Raw genomic sequence first — 20,627 nt, forward strand, 5'->3', positions numbered from 1 at the left:
TCTGTCCAGTCACGATTTTCTGTCTGTTTTTCCTCCCATCTTCACGTACATCTGTCACCTTTTTCATGCCACGTTCTTGGTCCATCCTCCGACTTTCGTTCTAACTTTGTTGTGTGTTGGTGGTTCTCATTCATAATAAAAGTAACATTATGTATTTTTCTCTCCTCTTTTTTTTTGTTTCTGTTTTGAAAGATTGTGGACCCTTTGGCCAGAGGTCGGGCATTTCGGCATCCAGATGATGTGGATCGACCTCGGACGCCTCACCCTGTTCTACCCCCTGTTACTCCTGGGGTCATCTCCTTGGCTTCGTTCCAGAGCGTGCGGTCTGGATATACCCGTTTTCCCCGGCGCAAGAGGGAGTCTGTGGCGCACATGAGCTTCAGGGCCGCTGCCTCCATTATTAAAGTTAGTGCTCGGTAACACGCTTGGTTTGGTGCATTTCAAAAGCATTTCCATGGGCAAAGCGGTGCTTACCCTCAGGAATGGGCTTTCTGTGAAACTGCCCACCCAATTATACGGGCGAATGGGCACGCATTGGTCATGTTCACGGGTAATGTCATCCAGGCTGAGCGGAGGCGTTCCTGGAAACAATTGGGGAAAGGGGTTTGGACTTCCACACACTCTTTTTTTTTTTTTTTTTTTTAATTTTAAAGTGTGCACATATATTTTCAGGGAAAACATTTTATGTGCATGTTTTAGCATATGTAACTTTTTTGCTAGGAGATTTGGTGGGATACACTGATTTTCAGAGTAACTTAAGATGGCTGGCAATACAGACGTGCAATGTTAAAAAAAAAACAAAACCAAAACATATATATATATATATATATTTATTTATTACCCCCTTAATGCTCAGTAGTTAGCTTTATCCAAGTTTGATGAAAGATGTCCCCCTTCCCCACCACCACCCCCCCCCCCCCCCACATCCCAAAGAGGGCTAAATGATTGTGTATGAATGACGCCCGTCTTTAGATTGGTCTCGCTGTAGGAATGTTCAGCTGAATAATGTAAAGTGGGCTCTTTCTTCCCTGCGAAGGGGCGCCCCGTGCTGGCAACACCTCACCCGAAATGGAAGACGCAGAAGAGGAGCTTCGTGTATCCCAGTTTCATGGACGAGGACGCAGTGGACGCGGTGGACACCTTAGATTCCTCATTCTTTAGTAAGGCAAGCATGGTTCCACGGATTTCCCTCATTCTGTATGATTTAATGTGCTTTGCTGTATGCGTCGACATGGCACAGGGCTCTTGGCCCCACTGAACTTGTTTTCTGGACTCTTCTGTTCTTGCTGGCTTGCTTCTTTGCTTTGCTGCTCTTGCTTGGAATGTGGCCTTTACACTTCTTTTTCTCTCATCCTTTGTTCTTCCACATCTCCGGTATATAAGAGGGGGAAAGAGAACTGGGAGTCATTGGTCATTGTCCCTGATGACCTCAAGGTTAACAAGTTAATGTGGAAAAGCTCTTGAGAAGACTAATCCTACATTGGCTAGATTTTATGAGAGAAGGGTTGGGTTTTTGGTTTTTTTTTAAGTTATTTCATGTGGCAGAAAGCCTACCTTTGATATTGCAATTGGAGCCAAGCTCGTCCAACCACCATGCTCCTCGCTGCTGGATCCGGGCATCATCATGGACAATACGTTGAAATCCTCCGTTGGAGCGCACTGTTAGCCCGCGTTTGGACGCGCGTTTTCAAAGCGCTAGCTTTACTCCTTATACAGTTAGGGGTAATAGCGCTTTGAAAACGCGTGTCCAGCCCCCCCCCCCCCCCGAAACTAATAGCGCCCGCAACATGCAAATGCATGTTGCGGGCGCTATTAGTTATTCCTGCGCGATACAGAAAGTAAAATGTGCAGCCAAGCCGCACATTTTACTTTCAGAAATTAACGCCTGCCCAAAGGCTGGCGTTAATTTCTGCTGGCACCGGGAAAGTGTACAGAAAAGCAGTAAAAACTGCTTTTCTGTACACTCCGACTTAATATCATAGCGATATTAAGTCAGAGGCCCCAAAATGTAAAAAAAAAAATTTAAATTGGCCCGCGGGTCGGAAGACAGACGCTCGGATTATACCGGCGTCCGTTTTCCAAACCCGTAGCTGTCAGCGGGTCCAAGAACCGATGCCAGCAAAATTGAGCTTCGGCTATCAAACCCGCTGACAGCCGCCGCTCCTGTCAAAAAGGAGGTGCTAGGGACGCGCTAGTGCCCCTAGCACCTCTTTTTACTGTGGGCCCTCATTAGCATATTCTTCCCCCCTGAATCACGCGCACAGGAGAGTGGCCTGTGCATGCGCCGGGAGAGCGCAACATTTACTGAATCGGCCTGAATGTTAGGAATTATTGGGAAAGGAGTGGAGAATAAAACAGAGTATGTCATAATACCTCTGTATATCTTCATGGTGAGACTGCATCTAGAGTATGGCATGCAATTCTGGTTGACACAACTTAAAAAGATAGAGCAGAACTGGAAGAAGTACAGAGAAGGGCAACCAAAATGAGAAAGGGAATAGAATTGCTCCCCTAAGAGGAAAGGCTAAGGAAATTGGAGATGGTGGCTGGGGGGTGGTGGTGGAGAATAGATTATGATGGTGGTCTACAAAATGATGAGTGAAATAGAAGAGGTAAATGTAAATTGGTTTACTCTTTCAAATAAATACAAAGACATGGGGACATTCCATGAAGTTAGTCAGTAGTACATTTAAAACAAATCGGAGAAAATTCTTTTCACGTGATACACGGTTAATATCTGGAATTCTTTGCTGAAGGATATGGTAAAGGCAGTTATCAAAAGCTTTTCAGATTCCAGCTAGACTAAGTTCCTGGAGAAGTTCATAAACTGTTATTAACCGGGTAGACTTTGGGGAAAGCCACTACTTATCCCTGGGCATTAGCAGCATGGGCTCTATTTTCTGTTTTGGAGCTTGCCAGGTACTTGTGATCTGGATTGGCCAGGATACTGGGCTTGATGGACTCTTGGTCTGACCCAGTGTGGCATTTCCGATGTTCCTATGATCCTGGCATTCCTACTACACGTCGGCTGGAAAAGACGCAAATAATCCTGTGCTCGCCACTTCCAAAAGCCACTGTTGTTACTGGCACACCACCAGGCCCTACAGGGGAAGGAAGTATAGGTGGAGCGCCAGACTTTGTGGGGGAAGGAGACAGTGGCATCAGCATGGGTACTTCTTATTATTTTCCATATTGACGCTAATATGCGCGTTATCTTTTATATTCAGGGCCAGCTTATAATATAATTGGGTATGTAAAAGAGAGGTATCACTAGTAAAATGAAATATTACCTCTTTACATGTCTTTACACCTTGAAAACTGTTCACAGCTGTGGAGATCACATATACAGAGAAGCATTGTTAAAGTGGTGGCGATACAAAGGAAGTGGCATGTGGTCTGCACTTCAAACCATACATAGCACCAAGGAGCAGCCATGGGAGATGTGGTGATATCACTATCTAGCAGGCTTTAGTGAGGCACCAGAAGGAAGCATTTTCCATAAAATGAAAACCTCAGTGGCAAAGGGTCATCATATAAAGCTGGAAGGAGGGAGGAGGCCCAAAAAGACTGCAAGAAAACCTTTTTTTTTTTCTTAGAGGGCAATGGATGCTGGGAATAGACTTCTAGGGCAAGTGATAGGAAGCAAAACCTATGAGTGGAATTCAAGCAAGCATGGGACAGACGCAAAGGGACCACAGTAAACACGCAGGGCGGGCCAAGTGGTCTAGAGCAGACAACATCAGACTGTTTCCATCTCTGAATCATTTATTGCTGTTGCACCTAGAGATTAGATTGGATGGGGTAGCAACTCAACCAGTCTGATTTGAAGCTATGCGCAAGATTCTGCAGTGTTCCCTGGGTTCATACTGGCTGGGGGCTCTTTTTGATCTGCCTGGCTATTGGCCTCAACCACAGTGATCTGAATTCATCTGGGTGTCTGATGTTAACGAACGAGTCCTCTCCGATGGCACTGCGTCTTTTTTTTTTCTCCCCGGCAGATAGTGTGACACGGGCCCTGCTTTCTCTCTGCCATACAGGTGGATATGCATGATGAGATGTTCTCCATGACGGACGACGTGTTTGAGTCACCGCCCCTCTCGGCCGCATATTTCCGGCACCTTCCTCACCCCGACGATGCCCATGCCCGGGATATGCCCCCACCTTTGCTGTGAGTATGGATTCTGTATCAGTACTGGGGGCTTATTTTGTAACTTGATATATAACATACAGTGTGTGTTATATATACATATTTCAAGTAAATGCATATATATGTGAGACAGAGAATGTGTGTGTGTGTGGTGCAGTTTTGGAGTAGAGTGCTACATTCAAATTTCCAAAACCTTTTTTGAGATCCCAGCTTGCCAGAGAGGAAGAACATACTAACATAAGCAGCTCTAATTTTTGTTTTTCTTTTATTAAATTCTTGCGCGCGCTCTGGATTTGGCTCTGTAGACACTTGTCAAGCTTCCACAAGTACTTGCTCTCCAGCTTTCGTGTGGTGTTTACATAGTTTACTGGTGAAAATGGCCTGGCCATCCTGACTTATGACCTGACTTATCCTGACTTATCCTCCTCAGCAGAGTCCCTGCAGTTACTTTATCTCTGAAGGGTCCTTTTACTTTAATCCAAGCTGCACTCCCACCATCTGCATCCAGCTGGGCCTACACTTTGTGACCGTGCAACAGAAAACATATTGGGCTCCGGTTAAGAAACGGAGCACAGTTTAATAGGTATTTATTAAAAAGCTTTTCAAAACAAGAAGACTTGGCAATAATCGCATGGACAGGGCAATTTTCAAAAGCCATCGAGCCGGGTAAAAGTGGGCCCGTCTGAAGATTGCCCACCCATAACCCTTCTGAAAGTGCGCACACATAATTGGAGGCGGCAACCTCAGCGAGGGGGGGGGGGGGGGAGGGGAAGAAAAGTAATAGTCTTAGCTTTGCATTTTCAAGTTTATGTGGATTATTTTCCATGGAGAAGGAATGGGAATCACTCCTGCCCCTTCAGCAGCAGGTCAACACTAGGGGGCGACGTGGAGGCTTCCCCAAGAGGGAAATCTTTACAAGTAAGTGGGGCTTGAAAAGGGCACCCTTAAAATTTATGAAATGGTGGGGGGTCGGGTAAGGTAGGCTAGTTACCCCACGCTCCCCATGGACACTTGTTTTAGTAACACTTGAGGCTCCTTTAACTGGCGTCTGCGGAGCATCAGTATTGCGCGTTAGTTCGCTGTAGCTCCCAGAGGAGAGTTTGACCCATGACTCAAGAGGCGTGCTTAGCTTAACTTTTACTGGAATAATGCAGCTTGTGAAGTTGAAGGCAGGCTGTGGTGTTCTGTTTATACCACCCGTCTGCTTTTGCAGCTCATCACCCACGTTGCACAGCCAGGAAATAATAGGGTAGATTTTAAAAAATTGCGAGATCGCGTACTTTTGTTTGCGCACCAGGCGCAAACAAAAGTACGCTGGATTTTATAAGATACGCGCGTAGCCTCGCTTATCTTATAAAATCCGGGGTCGGCGCGCGCAAGGGGGTGCACATTTGTGCAACCTGCGCGCGCCGAGCCCAGCGCGCGCTGCCTGTTCCCTCCGAGGCCGCTCCGATTTCGGAGCGGCCTCGGAGGGAACTTTCCTTTGCCCTCCCCCCGCCTTCCCTTCCCCCTCCCTTCCCCTACCTAACCCACCCCGCCCTTACCTTTATTCCACGATTTACGCCTGCGAAAAGCAGACGTAAATCTGCGCGCGTCGGCCAGCTGCCCCGCTCTGTGTTCCGGTACCGAGGGCTGGTCCGGAGGCCGCGGCCACGCCCCCAGAATGCCCCCGGGCTGAAACCACGCCCGCGTCGCCGCCCCCAAAACGCTGCGTCACGCCCCCGAAACGCTGGGTCATTCGGCCACGCCCCCTTCCGCCCTTTTAAAAAACCCCGGGACTTACGTGCGTCAGCAGCCTATGCAAAATAGGTGCGCGAGGGCCCTGCACGCGTAAATCCGCCCCAATGCGCGGCACATGCAAATTGAGCATGTTGGCTTTTGTGCTGCGCTAAAGCGTTTTAACGCATTAGTGCAGCTTCGCACGTCGGGCTCCCAAATGAGCGTGAAAGTAATAGGCCCAGCTGAAGAGACATTTTTCACTTTCTATATCTATCATGCTTTTAGCCCTGGATAGAGATATGGATATCTATCTATCGAGAGAGAGATATAATTATCTTGTCACTTTAATACTAAATTCAGCTCTCCAGCCTCAGATCTTCTTGGAACCTTAGGTAATGAAATGTAAAGATGATTTATCTTGGTGGATTTCCAGTTTAATCCATCTCTTCGGGGAAAAAGATTGGAGCTGATGTTCTGTCCTGCCCCCCCCCCCCACCCCCTCTAGGAAAGAAGCTGTGAAGACCCCGATGTCGGCTGTGGCAGCCCCCAGGAGGGGAAAGCGCATCGCCTCCCAAGTGCGACACTTTGCCTTTGACCGGAAGAAGCGGCATTACGGGCTGGGAATGGTGGGAAACTGGCTGAACCGCACGTACCGGCGGAGTATCAGCAGCGTGGTACAAACCAAGCTGGAGCACATTGACAGCCACAGGTGAGGCCCCCCCCTGCCCTCGCTAGCATGCCTCAGAGGCATGGGGGGACGGGTGGCCCCTGCAGATCCCAGGGTTGCCAGGCTAGGCCAGCGCAGAGTCCCCTGCTGCAAGAGTGTTTGTGCTGAGGTCTATAAAGCAAGAGAGAGCTGCTTACAGTTGAATGGCAGATGTTTCTGGACCCCCGAGCATTGCTTTTGTAAAGCTATGTATGTTTTCTTGGGTTTGATTTGTTTTGTTTTGTTTTTTGGTTGTTTTTGTTTTGTTTTGGTTTGGTTTTGGTTTTGGTTTTTTTTTTTTTTTGTTTTTTTGCAAGGACCCCAGATACTTGTCTGAAGCTGCAGGTCCAAGAGCATTAGCTTTCTGATGCTCACTGAAAAGGATTCGCTTTACAGCTTGCAGCTAGGCTTCGTAATGTTTTGGTAAAATTACAGTTCTGATGCAAAGCTTCCGCAGCATCCCCATCTGACCTGGGATGCGGAAGATCCAACTCGTTGGGGGGGGGGGGGGGAATTGAACCAGGGACCTTGAGTAGGAGGGTGCAGGGTGTTGATGAGCTACTGGAATGGGACTAACAACTGGTTTCGGTAATGCAAGCATCCCATACGCTATACGCGTGTGTTACAGAGAAACGCCCTGAGTGAAGTGAAATCCTGCAGTGTTTGGAAGTTCAGGGTTAACTTTCGTTATTCCACGTACAAAATGAGTGGAAATGAAATCTTTGGAAAGATGCATTGAAAATACAAATTCTCTGTACACTTTTTTTTTTCCCTTTGCCATCCTCCCCCAGATTTTAGCAAAACACTTGGTTTTCCCTGGTATTGTTCTTTGGTTCTGAACCCTGGTTGCAGACATTCTAGCAATAGAATGCATGTTTTTTTGGGTCTGTTTTTAATGCTGTGACATTGATGGGTTTATTGGATCATATGATTAGCAAAAACATTTGAGCAGACTTTGGAAGAGAATACATTTTAATTAAGTTCCAGCAACGACCTATAATCTCCCAGTCCTTGGGAGGCATCATCATGAATGCAGAAAGTTTATGTCCAGTCACTTTTTGCTGTAGCTGTCCCCCTTCTTTTGGCTTGTGGCCTGTGTCTAAATCTCTCTTTCTCTCCTCATAGGCCTTATTTCACATACTGGATCACTTTTGTGCATGTAGTGATCACGCTGCTAGCTATTGGCACGTATGGCTTTGCACCTATTGGATTCACGCAGCACGTGACGGCGGAGCTGGTGAGTGTGACCAAGAGTGGCATCCACCCACTAGCTCAGAGCCTTGGCCGCTCCTTACCTTCAGTTCCCTCTCCCTAAGGTCTCCTGCTTCAGGAAAGCCTCCAGATCCAAGAGGATGCAACTCGTAGATTCTCGAGTCCTGGTGTTTTTTTTTTTTAAACCTGGGAATTATTTGGATGTCTGAAGACATTAAAAGGCTATGAAATCAATACTGAGAGAATTTGTTTTTTTTGTCTGGTAAATTTTAAGTTACCCAGACAAACCCCAAAATTTCAATTTCCTGTTCCACCAACCAACACAATTTAATCACGTAAAGAGAGGCAGAGTGATGGTGGGGGTCCATTCCTAAGTGCATGGTTTAAATTTAGCTGGGAAGTAGTGATATTCCGTATTATCTGGATAATTTAAATCCTAGCCAGGGAAGTCTGGCTGAAGCTACCCAGATATCTTTAGTTGGGTAACTTACTGCCTGCCTCATCACTCTATGCATACTTCATATATCAGTAAACTTGGAGAAATTTGGAGATTTTCAGGAAATTTTGGAAACCATGGTGTGTCTCAGGTGCCATAATTACAACCTTTTTTTTGTTGTACAATATTGCAGTAGTTTATTGTCAGTTGAGTTAATGTTATGTTCACAGATAGGAAATGGTATAAAAGAAAAATTCTACTGAATGCACTAAAAATAGATGAACGCGAACGTTAACTGTATTCTAAATTGGGGTGCATGGGATCAGTTGGCTCTGCCCTCTGTTGTGCAATGTCTGTCTGCCGCCCTTCTCTTACAATCCGGTGCAGCTGCGGATTTCCTAATGCCCTTCCTTGGGACCATGTGCGTGGTGGTTTTCTGCATGGATTTCATATTTCTGTTCGTGTCCTCAGGTGCTCCGAAATAAAGGCGTTTACGAAAGCGTTAAATACATCCAGCAAGAGAACTTCTGGATGGGCCCAAGTTCGGTAAGGAGTATGCTCATATTGAGACAAACTTTTTTTTTTTTTTTTTTTTAACTTCACCTGGCAGTTTTCCTCCTGCTCCTGTGGGTTTCCAGCTCATTTGGGACCAGGGCTGAAATCTGAGACCTTCAAGCACAGCTGCCTGAGAATTTTTATATTCCACTCCATGTACCTGGTCTTACATCAATGCTCCTGGATCAAGGGCCATGCACTAGGGCTCTGAATCCAGCCACAAGGTGTCAACCCTTGACTGGTGATGACTCCTACAGCATCCACAGCCGATCAGGCGAGAAGACAACCCATTTCAGGGATTGAACCAGGGACCTTCTGTATAGTAATGTACAGTACTGCCACTGGTCCACCCTAGAATGGGCCAATTTTTTTTAAACAGTATTGGGTGCTTTAGAAGTGGCTTCTGATTGGTGTTCAGGACATGCAGATGAAGAAGGAGACCTTGAATCCAATTTTTTTTCTTTTTATGGGCTGGCTTTAGCATACTAGAATGCCTTCAGTTCTGTCCCTGATTGCAGAACTCAGAGTTAATTAGGGGCTGACTGCATGTTATAGAGCCAAACACTGTGCAAGCATCATCACGTCCGTGCTGGTGCACTTCACTGCTTCCTTCCTGACCAGTCTGACCCTTCAGTCCAGTTCTGCATTTTGCCTAACACTGGTGCTCCCTCCAAAGTCCAGTTCTTGGTACTGGTCCGGTCCTAGAACCTCTTAGTTTTCTGATATGTCTGTTCTCTTCCATTCTTATATCTATGTGTGGCTTCTGCCAAGCAGAGAGCCCCCTTCCCCGAGAACCATGGTAAACTTGCCCCAGACCTGAATCGGTATGTGTGACAGCATTGGTTCTGAGCAGCAGGTGTGTCAAGGAACAAAAGGGTCACTACCTTTTTTTGTGCTTTCAGATTGCATTAATTCACTTGGGAGCAAAGTTCTCCCCCTGCATTCGGAGGGACCAGCAGATTGAGAAGCTAATCCAGAAGGAGCGAGAGTGGGAGCGCAACTCCGGCTGCTGCGTCCAGAACGACAAGTCTGGCTGCGTCCAGACGCAGAGACGGGACTGCTCGGTGAGTTTTCCTTTTCCCATGCCCGATCTCGGATCTGCAGCCGGGCACACAGCAGCAGCTCTTCGCTCAGACCCAAGGTGATCTTTGAGAGTTGACGAGCTTCCGTCGGGCCCAACAGGGCACCGAGAAGACGTCTGAGCAAAGAATGTGGTGTCCATGCAACTGTGCAAACCTGGGTTTTCATTCCAGGTTTCACAGTTTCATGCCTTAACTGTGCTACCTGACTCTTGACTAATGCTCAGTGGGTAATATCTGCAGTCTGGACAAACATTTGACATTTTCATGTAGCGAGAGACCCTCAGAAAGCTGGTTTTGTCGTGAGAGTATTTGCTTTAAGTGCTTAAATAACAGTGCGCATGAGGGAGCAGAATAAGATGTCGGAGAGTGTGTCTCTCCCAATCTTTGAGCTTTCATCCCTGTGAAAAAGAGAATCGGATGGTGAAACTTGTTTTTTTCCTTCATGAAATTACAGGAGACATTAGCCACTTTTATAAAGTGGCCAGATCACAATGCTCCCGTGAAGGAATCTAGTGATCAAAAACGGACATCTGGTGCCGTGTGCAATCAGGATCCCAGGTGAGTCTGCCCCTGAGGATGATGGTGTGACGTCTGCAGAGCATCTCCAGAGCTGTGGTTTTATAGCTTTATCTAAATGGAAAAGAGCAAGGTGACGACCTTCTTACCCCGTGTCCGTTTTATATGCCAGAAACTCAGTATTATGGGCTGTTCTCCTGAGCTCTTTTGACCAGAAATGTTTGGGACTGTGGTGCAATTATGACATAACCAACACAGAAAAATTAAGATTTGTGGGAGGAAACTAATATTTTATTTATTTATTTTTGTGTGTGGGTTTCTGAGGACACTTCATGGGAGAAGCCTATGTTTGTTTTTAAAACAATTTTTCCAGTTGGCAATGGGAAAAAATGTACATTTAAGATATTGCCTGGCCCACAGTGTACCTTTTTTTTTTTTTTTTCTTTTAACATGTGTGGTGGTGTGGCATTTGTTCCAGCTGTTGGAATTGATGCTGGAAAGTGAGAGGGACTGCACAATAACACAGTATATGATAGCAGAAAAGACCATCCACCCATCTAGTCTGCTCGGTTATTCTGTCCACAGTAAGGATACATTTCAGCTGCCAGCTACAGAATATGACCACCTGCAAGCTTTCTCCTTATCAGAAGAACTTGCCCTATTGGGTCAGACCGAGGGGCCATCAAGCTCAGTATCTTTCCAGTAGTGGCCAATCCACGTCACAAGTACCTGGCAAGGTCCCAAACAGTAAATAGATCCCGTGCAGCTATTGCACATTGATAAGTAGTGGCTATTTAAGTCTACTTGGATAATAATTTTATTGACCTCTCCTCCAGGAATTTGTCCAAACCTTTTCTTAAATCCAGCTATGCTAACTCCCTTAACCACATCCTCTGATAATGAATTCCAGAGCTTTTTTATTGCACTATTGAGTGTGAGAATTTTCTCAAATTTGTTTTAAATGTGCTACTTGCTAATTTCATGGAGTGTCCTCTAATCTTTGTATTTTTTTGAAAGAGAAATTAACTGATTTATATTTACCCGTGCTATTCCACTCATGATTTATAGACAGCTATCGTATCTTCTCCAAGGTGAACAGATCCAAACTCTTTAGCCTCTGCTTGTAAGAGAGCCATTCTATCCCTTTTATCATTTTGGTCGTCCTTCTCTGAACCTTTTTCAGTGCAACTATATATATGTATATTGGGTGCTTTAGAAGTGGTGTCTGGTGTTCAGGACATGCAGATGACGAACGAGTCCTTGAAACCAACATAGAATCAGTACCATGGGATCTACTTAGTGTTTTGGTACTTTGCCAGTTACTTGTAGCCTGGATTGGCCACTTTTGGGAACAGGTGTGCTGAGCTGGATGGTCCCTTGGTCTGATCCAGTATGGCATCTGGTCCGGGCAATTTGCTACTCTTTAGTTTGTCAACCTAGCTTATTACATCTTCCATTACATTAAAAATAGTTCCTGGCCCAAGTATCTCCCTACATCGGGGTGGGTGATTCTGGTCCCAGAGGGGCTGTAAACCAGTCTGGTTTTCAGGATATACCTAATGAATATGCACGAGGGAGATTTGCATGCCCTGTGCCTCAGTTGTATGCAAACTATTTCATGCATATTCATTAGAGAGATCCTGAAAACCCAACTGGCTTGCAGCCCTCATGGACCAGAATTGCCCACCCCTGCCCTATAATCCTCTTCAGTACACATCGAAGCAAAGAATTCATTCGGTCTTTCTGTCATGGCCTTATCTTCCCTAAGACACTAGAAGAGAAATTACCTACCATCCTAGTCTTCTTTTTTTTTTTTCTCTTTCTCTTCCACAGGACATGCGAGGAGCCGGCCTCCATCACACCGCACATCTGGGAGGATGAAATCACCAAGTGGCCAGTAAGTGTCATGCAGTGACTGTAAGAGTAAGGGGTTGGCAATGCCCGGCATGTGTGCGCCCTTGAGGCAGGCGAAAATATTCCCGGATTGGTATCATACCACCGGTTCATGGAGATGATACGTGTGCATTGATGTATATTGGTAGTAGTAGAGTGAAAATGCTGTTTGCTTTCTTATATCTTCTAGTATATTGTCAAACTTTAAAAAAAAAAAAAAAATGCTAAATATGCTATTGTTTGGGCTTCCAGTTCCTTTTGGAATCATCCTCCACCTTTGTGTCTTCTCCCTTTTTTTTTTTTTTTTTTTGGTCCAGTAGTTTTTCTTTTTCTGCTTTGCTCTTCTAGCTCAGTCAGAACCAGCATCATAAGCCTTCGCTTGCAATCACCTGGGATATTTTACCCTTATCATATAATCCCGCGCCTTTCCTTTAAACTGGCCATTGCATTGGCGATCCTTGGCCAGGAGTCTCACAGCCACATTTCTTCTGGAGCATTTGGTTGCGGTCCCCGAGTCTGGCTGCTAGGGGTCACTGTTACGTGATGGCCAACGCCTCCCTTATCTTAACCCCTGTCCTTTATCTCCTCTTCTATTTAGTCCAATAATCACATCAGCCAGAACCTGGTTCACCTGTACCCTAAGCCTGACCACTAGGTGTCACTGTTGCACAATAGCTGAGACTCCCTCCCCTCCTCCTCTTGGAGCTGTACTTGTTGCCTCCACAGCATCCCCAGCCGGTCTGGGAAGCCGGACTCTGAAATCAAACCCTGATCTCCTACGTAGCGGCACACAATGCTATCGCTGAACCATGGGGTGGCCCCAATTTTTTTTTCCAAGCTCATAAAGTGGGTGACTATAGCTGCATTTAACTTGGGCTTAAGACGAGTTACCACAGCCTTCCTGAGAGGTGGGAGAGCTGTGTAATAGGGAGTGGGCAATTTTGAAACTCCACACAGGCCTTGCAGGGACTGCCTCTGAAAATCCTGCCAGCACACACAAAGCAGGCGCACTCTGATTATGGGCCCTTTTATTGCATACGTTTTATCCTTTTACAGATTTGTACTTCTCAGCCAAAAATCAATCACACAGGTTTCAAGCACATGGATTGCGAAATCAAAGGAAGACCCTGCTGTATTGGGACCAAAGGCAGGTAAGTTTGCATTGGCTTTCCAGGCCTCAGCTTACGGTGATTCACTGGGATGTACTAAAGGGGAGATGGCGCAGGATGTGAGAGGAGCTGTGAGCACTGAACTAGGCTGAGTACTCCTGGGGTTCATGGGCTGCATTAAGAATGAGGTTTATAAAGGATTCTGATGTTTGCCAGCCCTGACACTGGAGTGTCTCCTGGTGTAAATAAGACCCTGGGGGCCTATGTGTGCGCAGGCCTTGGAGAGGGCATCACTAAGTGGGCAGAGGTTGCTTCAGAGCTCCCAGGATTACGAATCGATTCATAAATCGAGTTGTAATGGGAGCGAACAACTAGTGTGTGTCACAAATCTGAGTAATGGTGAGAATCGTTCCATCTTTCAGGAAACTGCATTTTAACAGAACTGAGATGACAATCGCACACTTCAGCAAAGGACGAAATCCAAATTTCCTCGTATGTCTTTAAAGAATGCGAGAACAGGGTGACATCCGGGTGGGTTCTGCGTGGCACATTTTACCCCCTCCTCAAACATTTTCTTTCCAGGTGCTCATGGGAAGGTGGGGGGGGGGGGGGGAGTACAGTTGGGAAAAGAGAAATATTGCACCCCATGTATAGTGTAACCCCCCCCCACTCTTTTTTTTTTTTTTTTGTTCTGCTTTCCACCCCACCCCCAATCTAGTTGTGAGATCACGACGAGGGAATACTGTGACTTCATGCATGGTTACTTCCATGAAGAGGCGACTTTATGCTCGCAGGTGAGGACGTTGCTCCCTGACGTGGCCGTGTGATTCTTGCACCACCTTAGAAACGCGATTGTTTGGAACAGCTGAGCAGTGCTGCCGGCCGCGGGGCTGCTTCGGAATTCAGCAATAGAGCAGGGCGCGACGTGCTCGCCAAAGTCGAAGCTAGCGTTTAGCACACACGAAGTGAATCCAGGGGCATCTTAAAAGTTTCAAAACTTTTCACTAGGTAGTTTTCCCCTTTTTTTCTCTTGAAAAGAAATAGGAGGAGGGGACCATATAGTGCTCCTGACCTCAATTTTCTACCAAGTAAATATCATGTATATAGAGAAAATGCTGGCATTTTTAATGTCCTGCTCCTGCTGGCTATTTCTACCTTTCCAGTTAATTGTCTTTGTTCTGCTACATGTATAGCCTGACCTATCAATCTCAAAGAATGTGTAATAGCCGTGGACCTTCCGCCCCCCCCCCCCCGAGCAATATTTTTTTAGGCATGAACTCCTACAAAATGAGTGTGTATTCTTGGCTTTTCTGTAGCTTGCTAATTGTCCCCGTGCCTTTATTTGATCAGGTTCACTGTCTGGATGAAGTGTGTGGCCTGCTACCGTTCCTGAACCCTGAAATCCCGGACCAGTTCTACAGGCTTTGGCTGTCCCTTTTCCTTCATGCTGGGTGAGTGTCCTCCCCTTCCCCACGCGTAAGAAGCACGGCTTTGGGGTGAATACAGGGCAGCAGTTTTAATCTGGAGCCGTGTTGGATGGGTCCCAAGTTTTGATATCTGGGACAAATTCCGTATCTACCGATACGAAAATCATGCCAGTGATCTTACATAGTAAGGAGCTTTTATGTTCCAGAAGCAGTGTTCTGCAGCCAGTGGAAATGAGCATCTAGTAACTGAAGCTACTAAACATAAGAGGTGATAGGTTGGAAGGAATGGCCACACTCTGTTGAGGGGGCTATGGCAGACATGACCTGAAATGATGCTGGTGGAAGAGTAAATGGTCAGTCTGTCTCTTGTTTTAGGATTATCCATTGCTTGGTGTCGGTGATCTTCCAGATGACGGTGCTGAGGGATTTGGAGAAGTTGGCAGGCTGGCTCAGGATCACCATCATATACATCCTCAGCGGTATTACCGGCAACCTGGCAAGTGCCCTCTTCCTGCCATATAGAGCAGAGGTAAGGGTCACCCCCCTCCCCCCCACCCCCCAAGGCTGTATACCGGTGGAGAACGGAACCAACCAAAGCCATGGTGCGAGCTGTGTGTGTGTGTGTGTGTGCGGGAAACGGGACGACACTCTGGGCTCCGCCAGCATCACCCATCCTGTGGCATTGTGTTCCCGGAGGATCCCATCTCACCATGGCCGAAGAGAGGCCTGGAGAGGGGTGCAGTGGGCTAGGGGAGGACATAATCAGGTGGAAGGGATGCTTTTTGCCCTGAGCACCATTTGCCCAAAATCCAATCCTGAGTTTGAAGGCACTGGAGTTAATCACCTTGTAAAGAGATCCTTCTAGCTGACTTTCTGCATAGGATATATTTTTAGTAATGTTTTGCTTTTATAGGAGCTTCTAAGAATTCCACACACATTTGCATGTGAGTGGGAGGGCAGGGTGGGGGATAAAAGGTTTTGAAGGAGGAGAGGCCTCACTTGCACTGGGGCAGTCTTATCTTCATTCAGTTCGGGGTTGAATGATTTATGGTGAGGATGTTTTCACCTCTCTGGGTGCTACATCTTGGTCTCACTAACCCTAGCCAGCGCGATAGAGGTCACCTAGGTGACCTCTATCGCGCTGGTTTATAAATATAAATCACACGATAGTAGATTCAGCTATATGAAGAACTCTATGTACAAGTGTATTTTGCATACATAGGAAATGACATGTGAGAGAAATTTGCCATGTTGGAGATGGACCATATAAGGTCAATGATATCAGAATCGCAGCCATTTTAAAGGTGATTCCTCATTGAAAATGGATTTGTTTTCCATAAATGGAAGGCAAGCGCGGCAGTGACGATCAAAGCCCTCTTCACCCGCAGCAGGAGACCATCTCTGTACTCAGCCGGTAAGCGCTGAGCCCAGGTAAATTAAAAAAAAAAAAAAAAGATTTACCTCCCCATTCAGAGATGTTGGAGGGGTTTTCAGTAAGACTTCCTCCGGTCTCCTCGCTTAGCGAGCTGTACTGACGTCCTTCCCGATCCCGTAAGGGGAAGTGGGCTTCCGAGCGGGTTGAGTGCACCCCCCCCCCCCCCCCCCACGGTGGACTAGGCCCCGCTTTAAGCTTGGTCGGCACACAGCATGGTAGGCCATAGCGGCGCCATCCTGCGAGCATCTTTGGTGCGTGCCGTATTGCCCTCCCACGGGACGTCGGTACGCGCAGTGCATCGGCTCTGCACACGTGTCGCTTGCGTGCGTACGCGCGCAAAACGCACCTCACCGCATCCTGCCTGGGCGCCCGAAGTCTGTGCGCATAAAATTTTTAAGCGTGAGCTGACAGAGCGCACGGTTACTGCCACCAAATGGCTCCAGCAGCCAAGAAACACAAGCGCCTTTCTCTCTGCGCTGCTTGTCATGTTAGGGCTTCACAGTCTGACCTGGATTCCAGCTTGTGTCAGCACTGTGAGGAAGCCCAGGGAGAGCTGGCCTCCCCCGGACCTTGCTGCGCCCGGCTCCTCCCATTCAGAGGATGGGTCAGCCACAGCCTTAACTGGAAATACCTCCTCCCCCCCCCCCCCCCCCCCCGAGGGTCCTTTCTGTAACCTCCGTCTGTCCTTTTTTTCTGTCCTTTTGTCATATACCAGCCTACAGAAGCATTTTTCTGAGACAGTTCTGGGCTTGTCGTGTGGCTTTAGCAGTTATGGCACTGCCCAGGCTGTTTCTACAGATGGGTAAAACCAAGGGCTGTGCAAACATCCAGACTAATGTGTACCCTTCCTGCTGTTGCAGTGCTAAAGCACGTAGAAGATGGTACAGACAGAGAGGATAGAGGGAGAACGTTTCACATTTCTCTGTGTTTTATTTTAATTTAAATGAATTGTTCTCCTAACTGAGACCAGCAGGGAGCAGACGCTTGCTCACGCTCCCTTGTTTCCTTCTTGATCTGGAATGGCTCATGGTAGGACAGAGCGAGCACCAGAGCTTACAGCCTCCTCTGTTTTCAGTGCACAGACGTCTTTCTCAGGTTCTGTGTTTGCTGCGTGTGCCCCACGAAGGGGTTGAGAGAGGTGGGTTTTTTTGGGGGGGGGGGGGTTTGTGTTTTGGTTTTTTTTCACGTGAAGCTCCAAAGTTTGCATATTGGAGGCAGGGGCTTTTTACTTTGAGTGGATGCTCCTGCTGATTTGCATTTTTTTTTCCCAGTCACTGGGAAGTTGGTTTGCCCCACACCCTCCTGCCGAGAAGCTGGTCACATGACATCTTTAATTCTAACTTCATCCAGAAGCTCCACACTGTAACGTTTTAAGAAGCAGATGTGCAGTTGCCTCTGGCATGATTTCACTCAGCAGCACGTTTTTGTCACACTGATCACATGAAATCTCTAGAGGGCACGATTTGCAGTTGGGTAAACGGAGGCCTGTGGATAGAAGGTGACTTGCCTAGGGACTCGCTTGGGAGCAGGAACATAGGAGGTGCTGTGTAGTCAAACATCTCTAAAAATCTGCTGTGTAACTATTACATTCCCACACCATGGGCAGCACGTTCCTCCTGATCTCTCCCTCTCTGGCGGAAGGAACATCTTTCCATGCAGCTTTCGGTGGATTGTAAGAGTTTGCATGGGGACAGCACATGCTTTATGATCAATAGCAACATTGCCCTGTACTGACTGGGTAGAGGCTTGAGCTGGGAAGCAAACTCCAGTCTCCGGCTTTGCAGTTTGGAGCACTGGTGCGGCCATTCCTCTAGTGGCTTTTAGTATCGTTTTACATCTGTGTGGCTCCAGAGTAGAACTTGACAGAGAATTTTATTCTGCACTGCCGTTATCCAGTGCCTGCAGCACACGCCTGGGCTCTTAGGTTAGTGCACCAGCTGTCGATGGCGAGAGAGCGCGCACACGCCAACTTCCCAAAAAAGAAACGTGGGTTACAGTGTAAATGACGGCCAGTAAAGACCAGTTGTTCCTTCCAGTCTGGCCAGCCTAGATTCCTCCTCTTACACCCAAAGTTGTGGAAAATTCCGATTGTTTAAATGATTAATCCGTAGTCCCTGAAATGAATGAGAGCTCCATTGCCTAAAATGAATTCAATAAGACACGCAGCTCTCTGCTGCTCTTCCTTCTCTGTTTCCCATTGCCTTGATCTGAACATTGCTCCTCTGTGCGGAGCTGCGCTTTTTTTTTTTTTTTTCCCCCTTCCTTCTCGGCTCCGTCCACGTGCCACTCTTGCACGTGCAGTCCCGTGCCCCTCTGCCTCCAGCCTGCACGCCCTCAGAGGCTTTGCTGGCTGCAGATTAGCCATCTGCCCGCCGCAAAGCCCTGACTCGGTTTAAGACAGCTCACGCTTTCCCTTAAGCTCTTCCTGCTCACCAGCCGTCGGAGGGGGGGGCGGGGCCGGCTGTTTAGAATTTCCATTGGTCTTTTGTGACGGAGAGGGGTTGGGAAATGCAACGCTCTCTTTCCTTCTGCTCTGTGTCATTAGAAAATGTTAATCGCTACCCCCCACCCCCCTCCTTGAACCTAATCCAGCGGGTGTTTTGTCTCTTTCCCCTAAACACTGATTGACCGCAATCCGCCGCGGGGGGGGGGGGGGTAGAAGGAGAGACAAGATGGTTCCCCCTCCCCCCACCCCCAAGCAAACCCCTGTGGTTTTGGATTCTGATCTCCTGGGATTTGGTTTGGGTGAAATCCTTAGCGGTGCCTCTCAGTGCCAGGAAAAATAGTGGAAAGTGTTCTAAACTTCAAAATCACAGAACATATAGAAAGACATGGTTTAATGGAATAAAGTCAGCATGGCTTTACCCAGGGCAAGTCTTGCCTCACAAATCTGCTTCACTTTTTTGAAGGAGTTAATAAACATGTGGATAAAGGTGAACCGGTAGATATAGTGTACTTGGATTTTCAGAAGGCGTTTGACAAAGTTCCTCATGAGAGGCTTCTAGGAAAAGTAAAAAGTCATGGGATAGGTGGCAATGTCCTTTCGTGGATTGCAAACTGGCTAAAAGACAGGAAACAGAGTAGGATTAAATGGGCAATTTTCTCAGTGGAAGGGAGTGGACAGTGGAGTGCCTCAGGGATCTGTATTGGGACCCTTACTTTTCAATATATTTATAAATGATCTGGAAAGAAATACGACAAGTGAGGTAATCAAATTTGCAGATGACACAAAATTGTTCAGAGAAGTTAAATCACAAGCAGATTGTGATAAATTGCAGGAAGACCTTGTGAGACTGGAAAATCGGGCATCCAAATGGCAGATGAAATTTAATGTGGATAAGTGCAAGGTGATGCATATAGGGAAAAATAACCCATGCTATAGTTACACAATGTTAGGTTCCATATTAGGTCCTTCAACCCAAGAAAGAGATCTAGGTGTCATAGAGGATAACACATTGAAATCGTCGGTTCAGTGTGCTGCGGCAGTCAAAAAAGCAAACAGAATGTTGGGAATTATTAGAAAGGGAATGGTGAATAAAACAGAAAATGTCATAATGCCTCTGTATCACTCCATGGTGAGACCGCACCTTGAATACTGTGTACAATTCTGGTCACCACATCTCAAAAAAGATATAATTGCGATGGAGAAGGTACAGAGAAGGGCTACCAAAATAAGGGGAATGGAACAGCTCCCCTATGAGGAAAGACTAAAGAGGTTAGGACTTTTCAGCTTGGAGAAGAGACGACTGAGGGGGGATATGATAGAGATGTTTAAAATCATGAGAGGTCTAGAACAGGTAGATGTGAATCGGTTATTTACTCTTTCGGATAATAGAAGGACTAGGGGACACTCCATGAAGTTAGCATGGGGCACATTTAAAACTAATCGGAAAAAGTTCTTTTTTACTCAACGCACAATTAAACTCTGGAATTTGTTGCCAGAGGACGTGGTTAGTGCAGTTAGTATAGCTGTGTTTAAAAAAGGATTGGATAAGTTCTTGGAGGAGAAGTCCATTACCTGCTATTAAGTTCACTTAGAGAATAGCCACTGCCATTAGCAATGGTTACATGGAATAGACTTAGTTTTTGGGTACTTGCCAGGTTCTTATGGCCTGGATTGGCCACTGTTGGAAACAGGATGCTGGGCTTGATGGACCCTTGGTCTGACCCAGTATGGCAAGTTCTTATGTTTCTTCATTTGGGGGGGGGGTTGCTGTGCTTTTATTCCCCCAGTTTTATCCCGTCTCCAGCACACTCTGCTTCTTACAATAAACCATCCCTCCCATATATTGGCATTTAAAACGTAAACCAGTTTGAGCCAAGGGGCAAGGACGCCCCCTCAATCATTTCTGGTGTTGGAAATTACAGTTGTGTGAATAAATGTTTCCTG

General features: G+C 46.8%; 1 protein-coding gene across 4 annotated transcripts in view; it reads left to right on the forward strand.

Annotated features, from left to right (window-relative positions):
• RHBDF2 (rhomboid 5 homolog 2) overlaps positions 1–20,627 on the forward strand; it is a 138,414-nt gene that overhangs the window by 109,675 nt on the left and 8,112 nt on the right. For all 4 annotated transcript variants that reach the window (XM_029600422.1, XM_029600423.1, XM_029600424.1 and 1 more), the window contains 13 exons: positions 193–405; positions 1,037–1,165; positions 4,038–4,168; positions 6,372–6,575; positions 7,698–7,809; positions 8,692–8,766; positions 9,678–9,839; positions 10,312–10,415; positions 12,207–12,270; positions 13,323–13,417; positions 14,094–14,169; positions 14,726–14,826; positions 15,178–15,331. In XM_029600422.1, coding sequence (XP_029456282.1) covers positions 193–405; positions 1,037–1,165; positions 4,038–4,168; positions 6,372–6,575; positions 7,698–7,809; positions 8,692–8,766; positions 9,678–9,839; positions 10,312–10,415; positions 12,207–12,270; positions 13,323–13,417; positions 14,094–14,169; positions 14,726–14,826; positions 15,178–15,331 — 1,620 coding nt within the window. The remainder of the gene's footprint in view (positions 1–192; positions 406–1,036; positions 1,166–4,037; positions 4,169–6,371; positions 6,576–7,697; positions 7,810–8,691; positions 8,767–9,677; positions 9,840–10,311; positions 10,416–12,206; positions 12,271–13,322; positions 13,418–14,093; positions 14,170–14,725; positions 14,827–15,177; positions 15,332–20,627) is intronic.

The sequence above is a fragment of the Rhinatrema bivittatum genome, chromosome 4 (genome assembly GCF_901001135.1).
Source record: "Rhinatrema bivittatum chromosome 4, aRhiBiv1.1, whole genome shotgun sequence".
Classification (NCBI taxonomy): Eukaryota; Metazoa; Chordata; class Amphibia; order Gymnophiona; family Rhinatrematidae; genus Rhinatrema; species Rhinatrema bivittatum.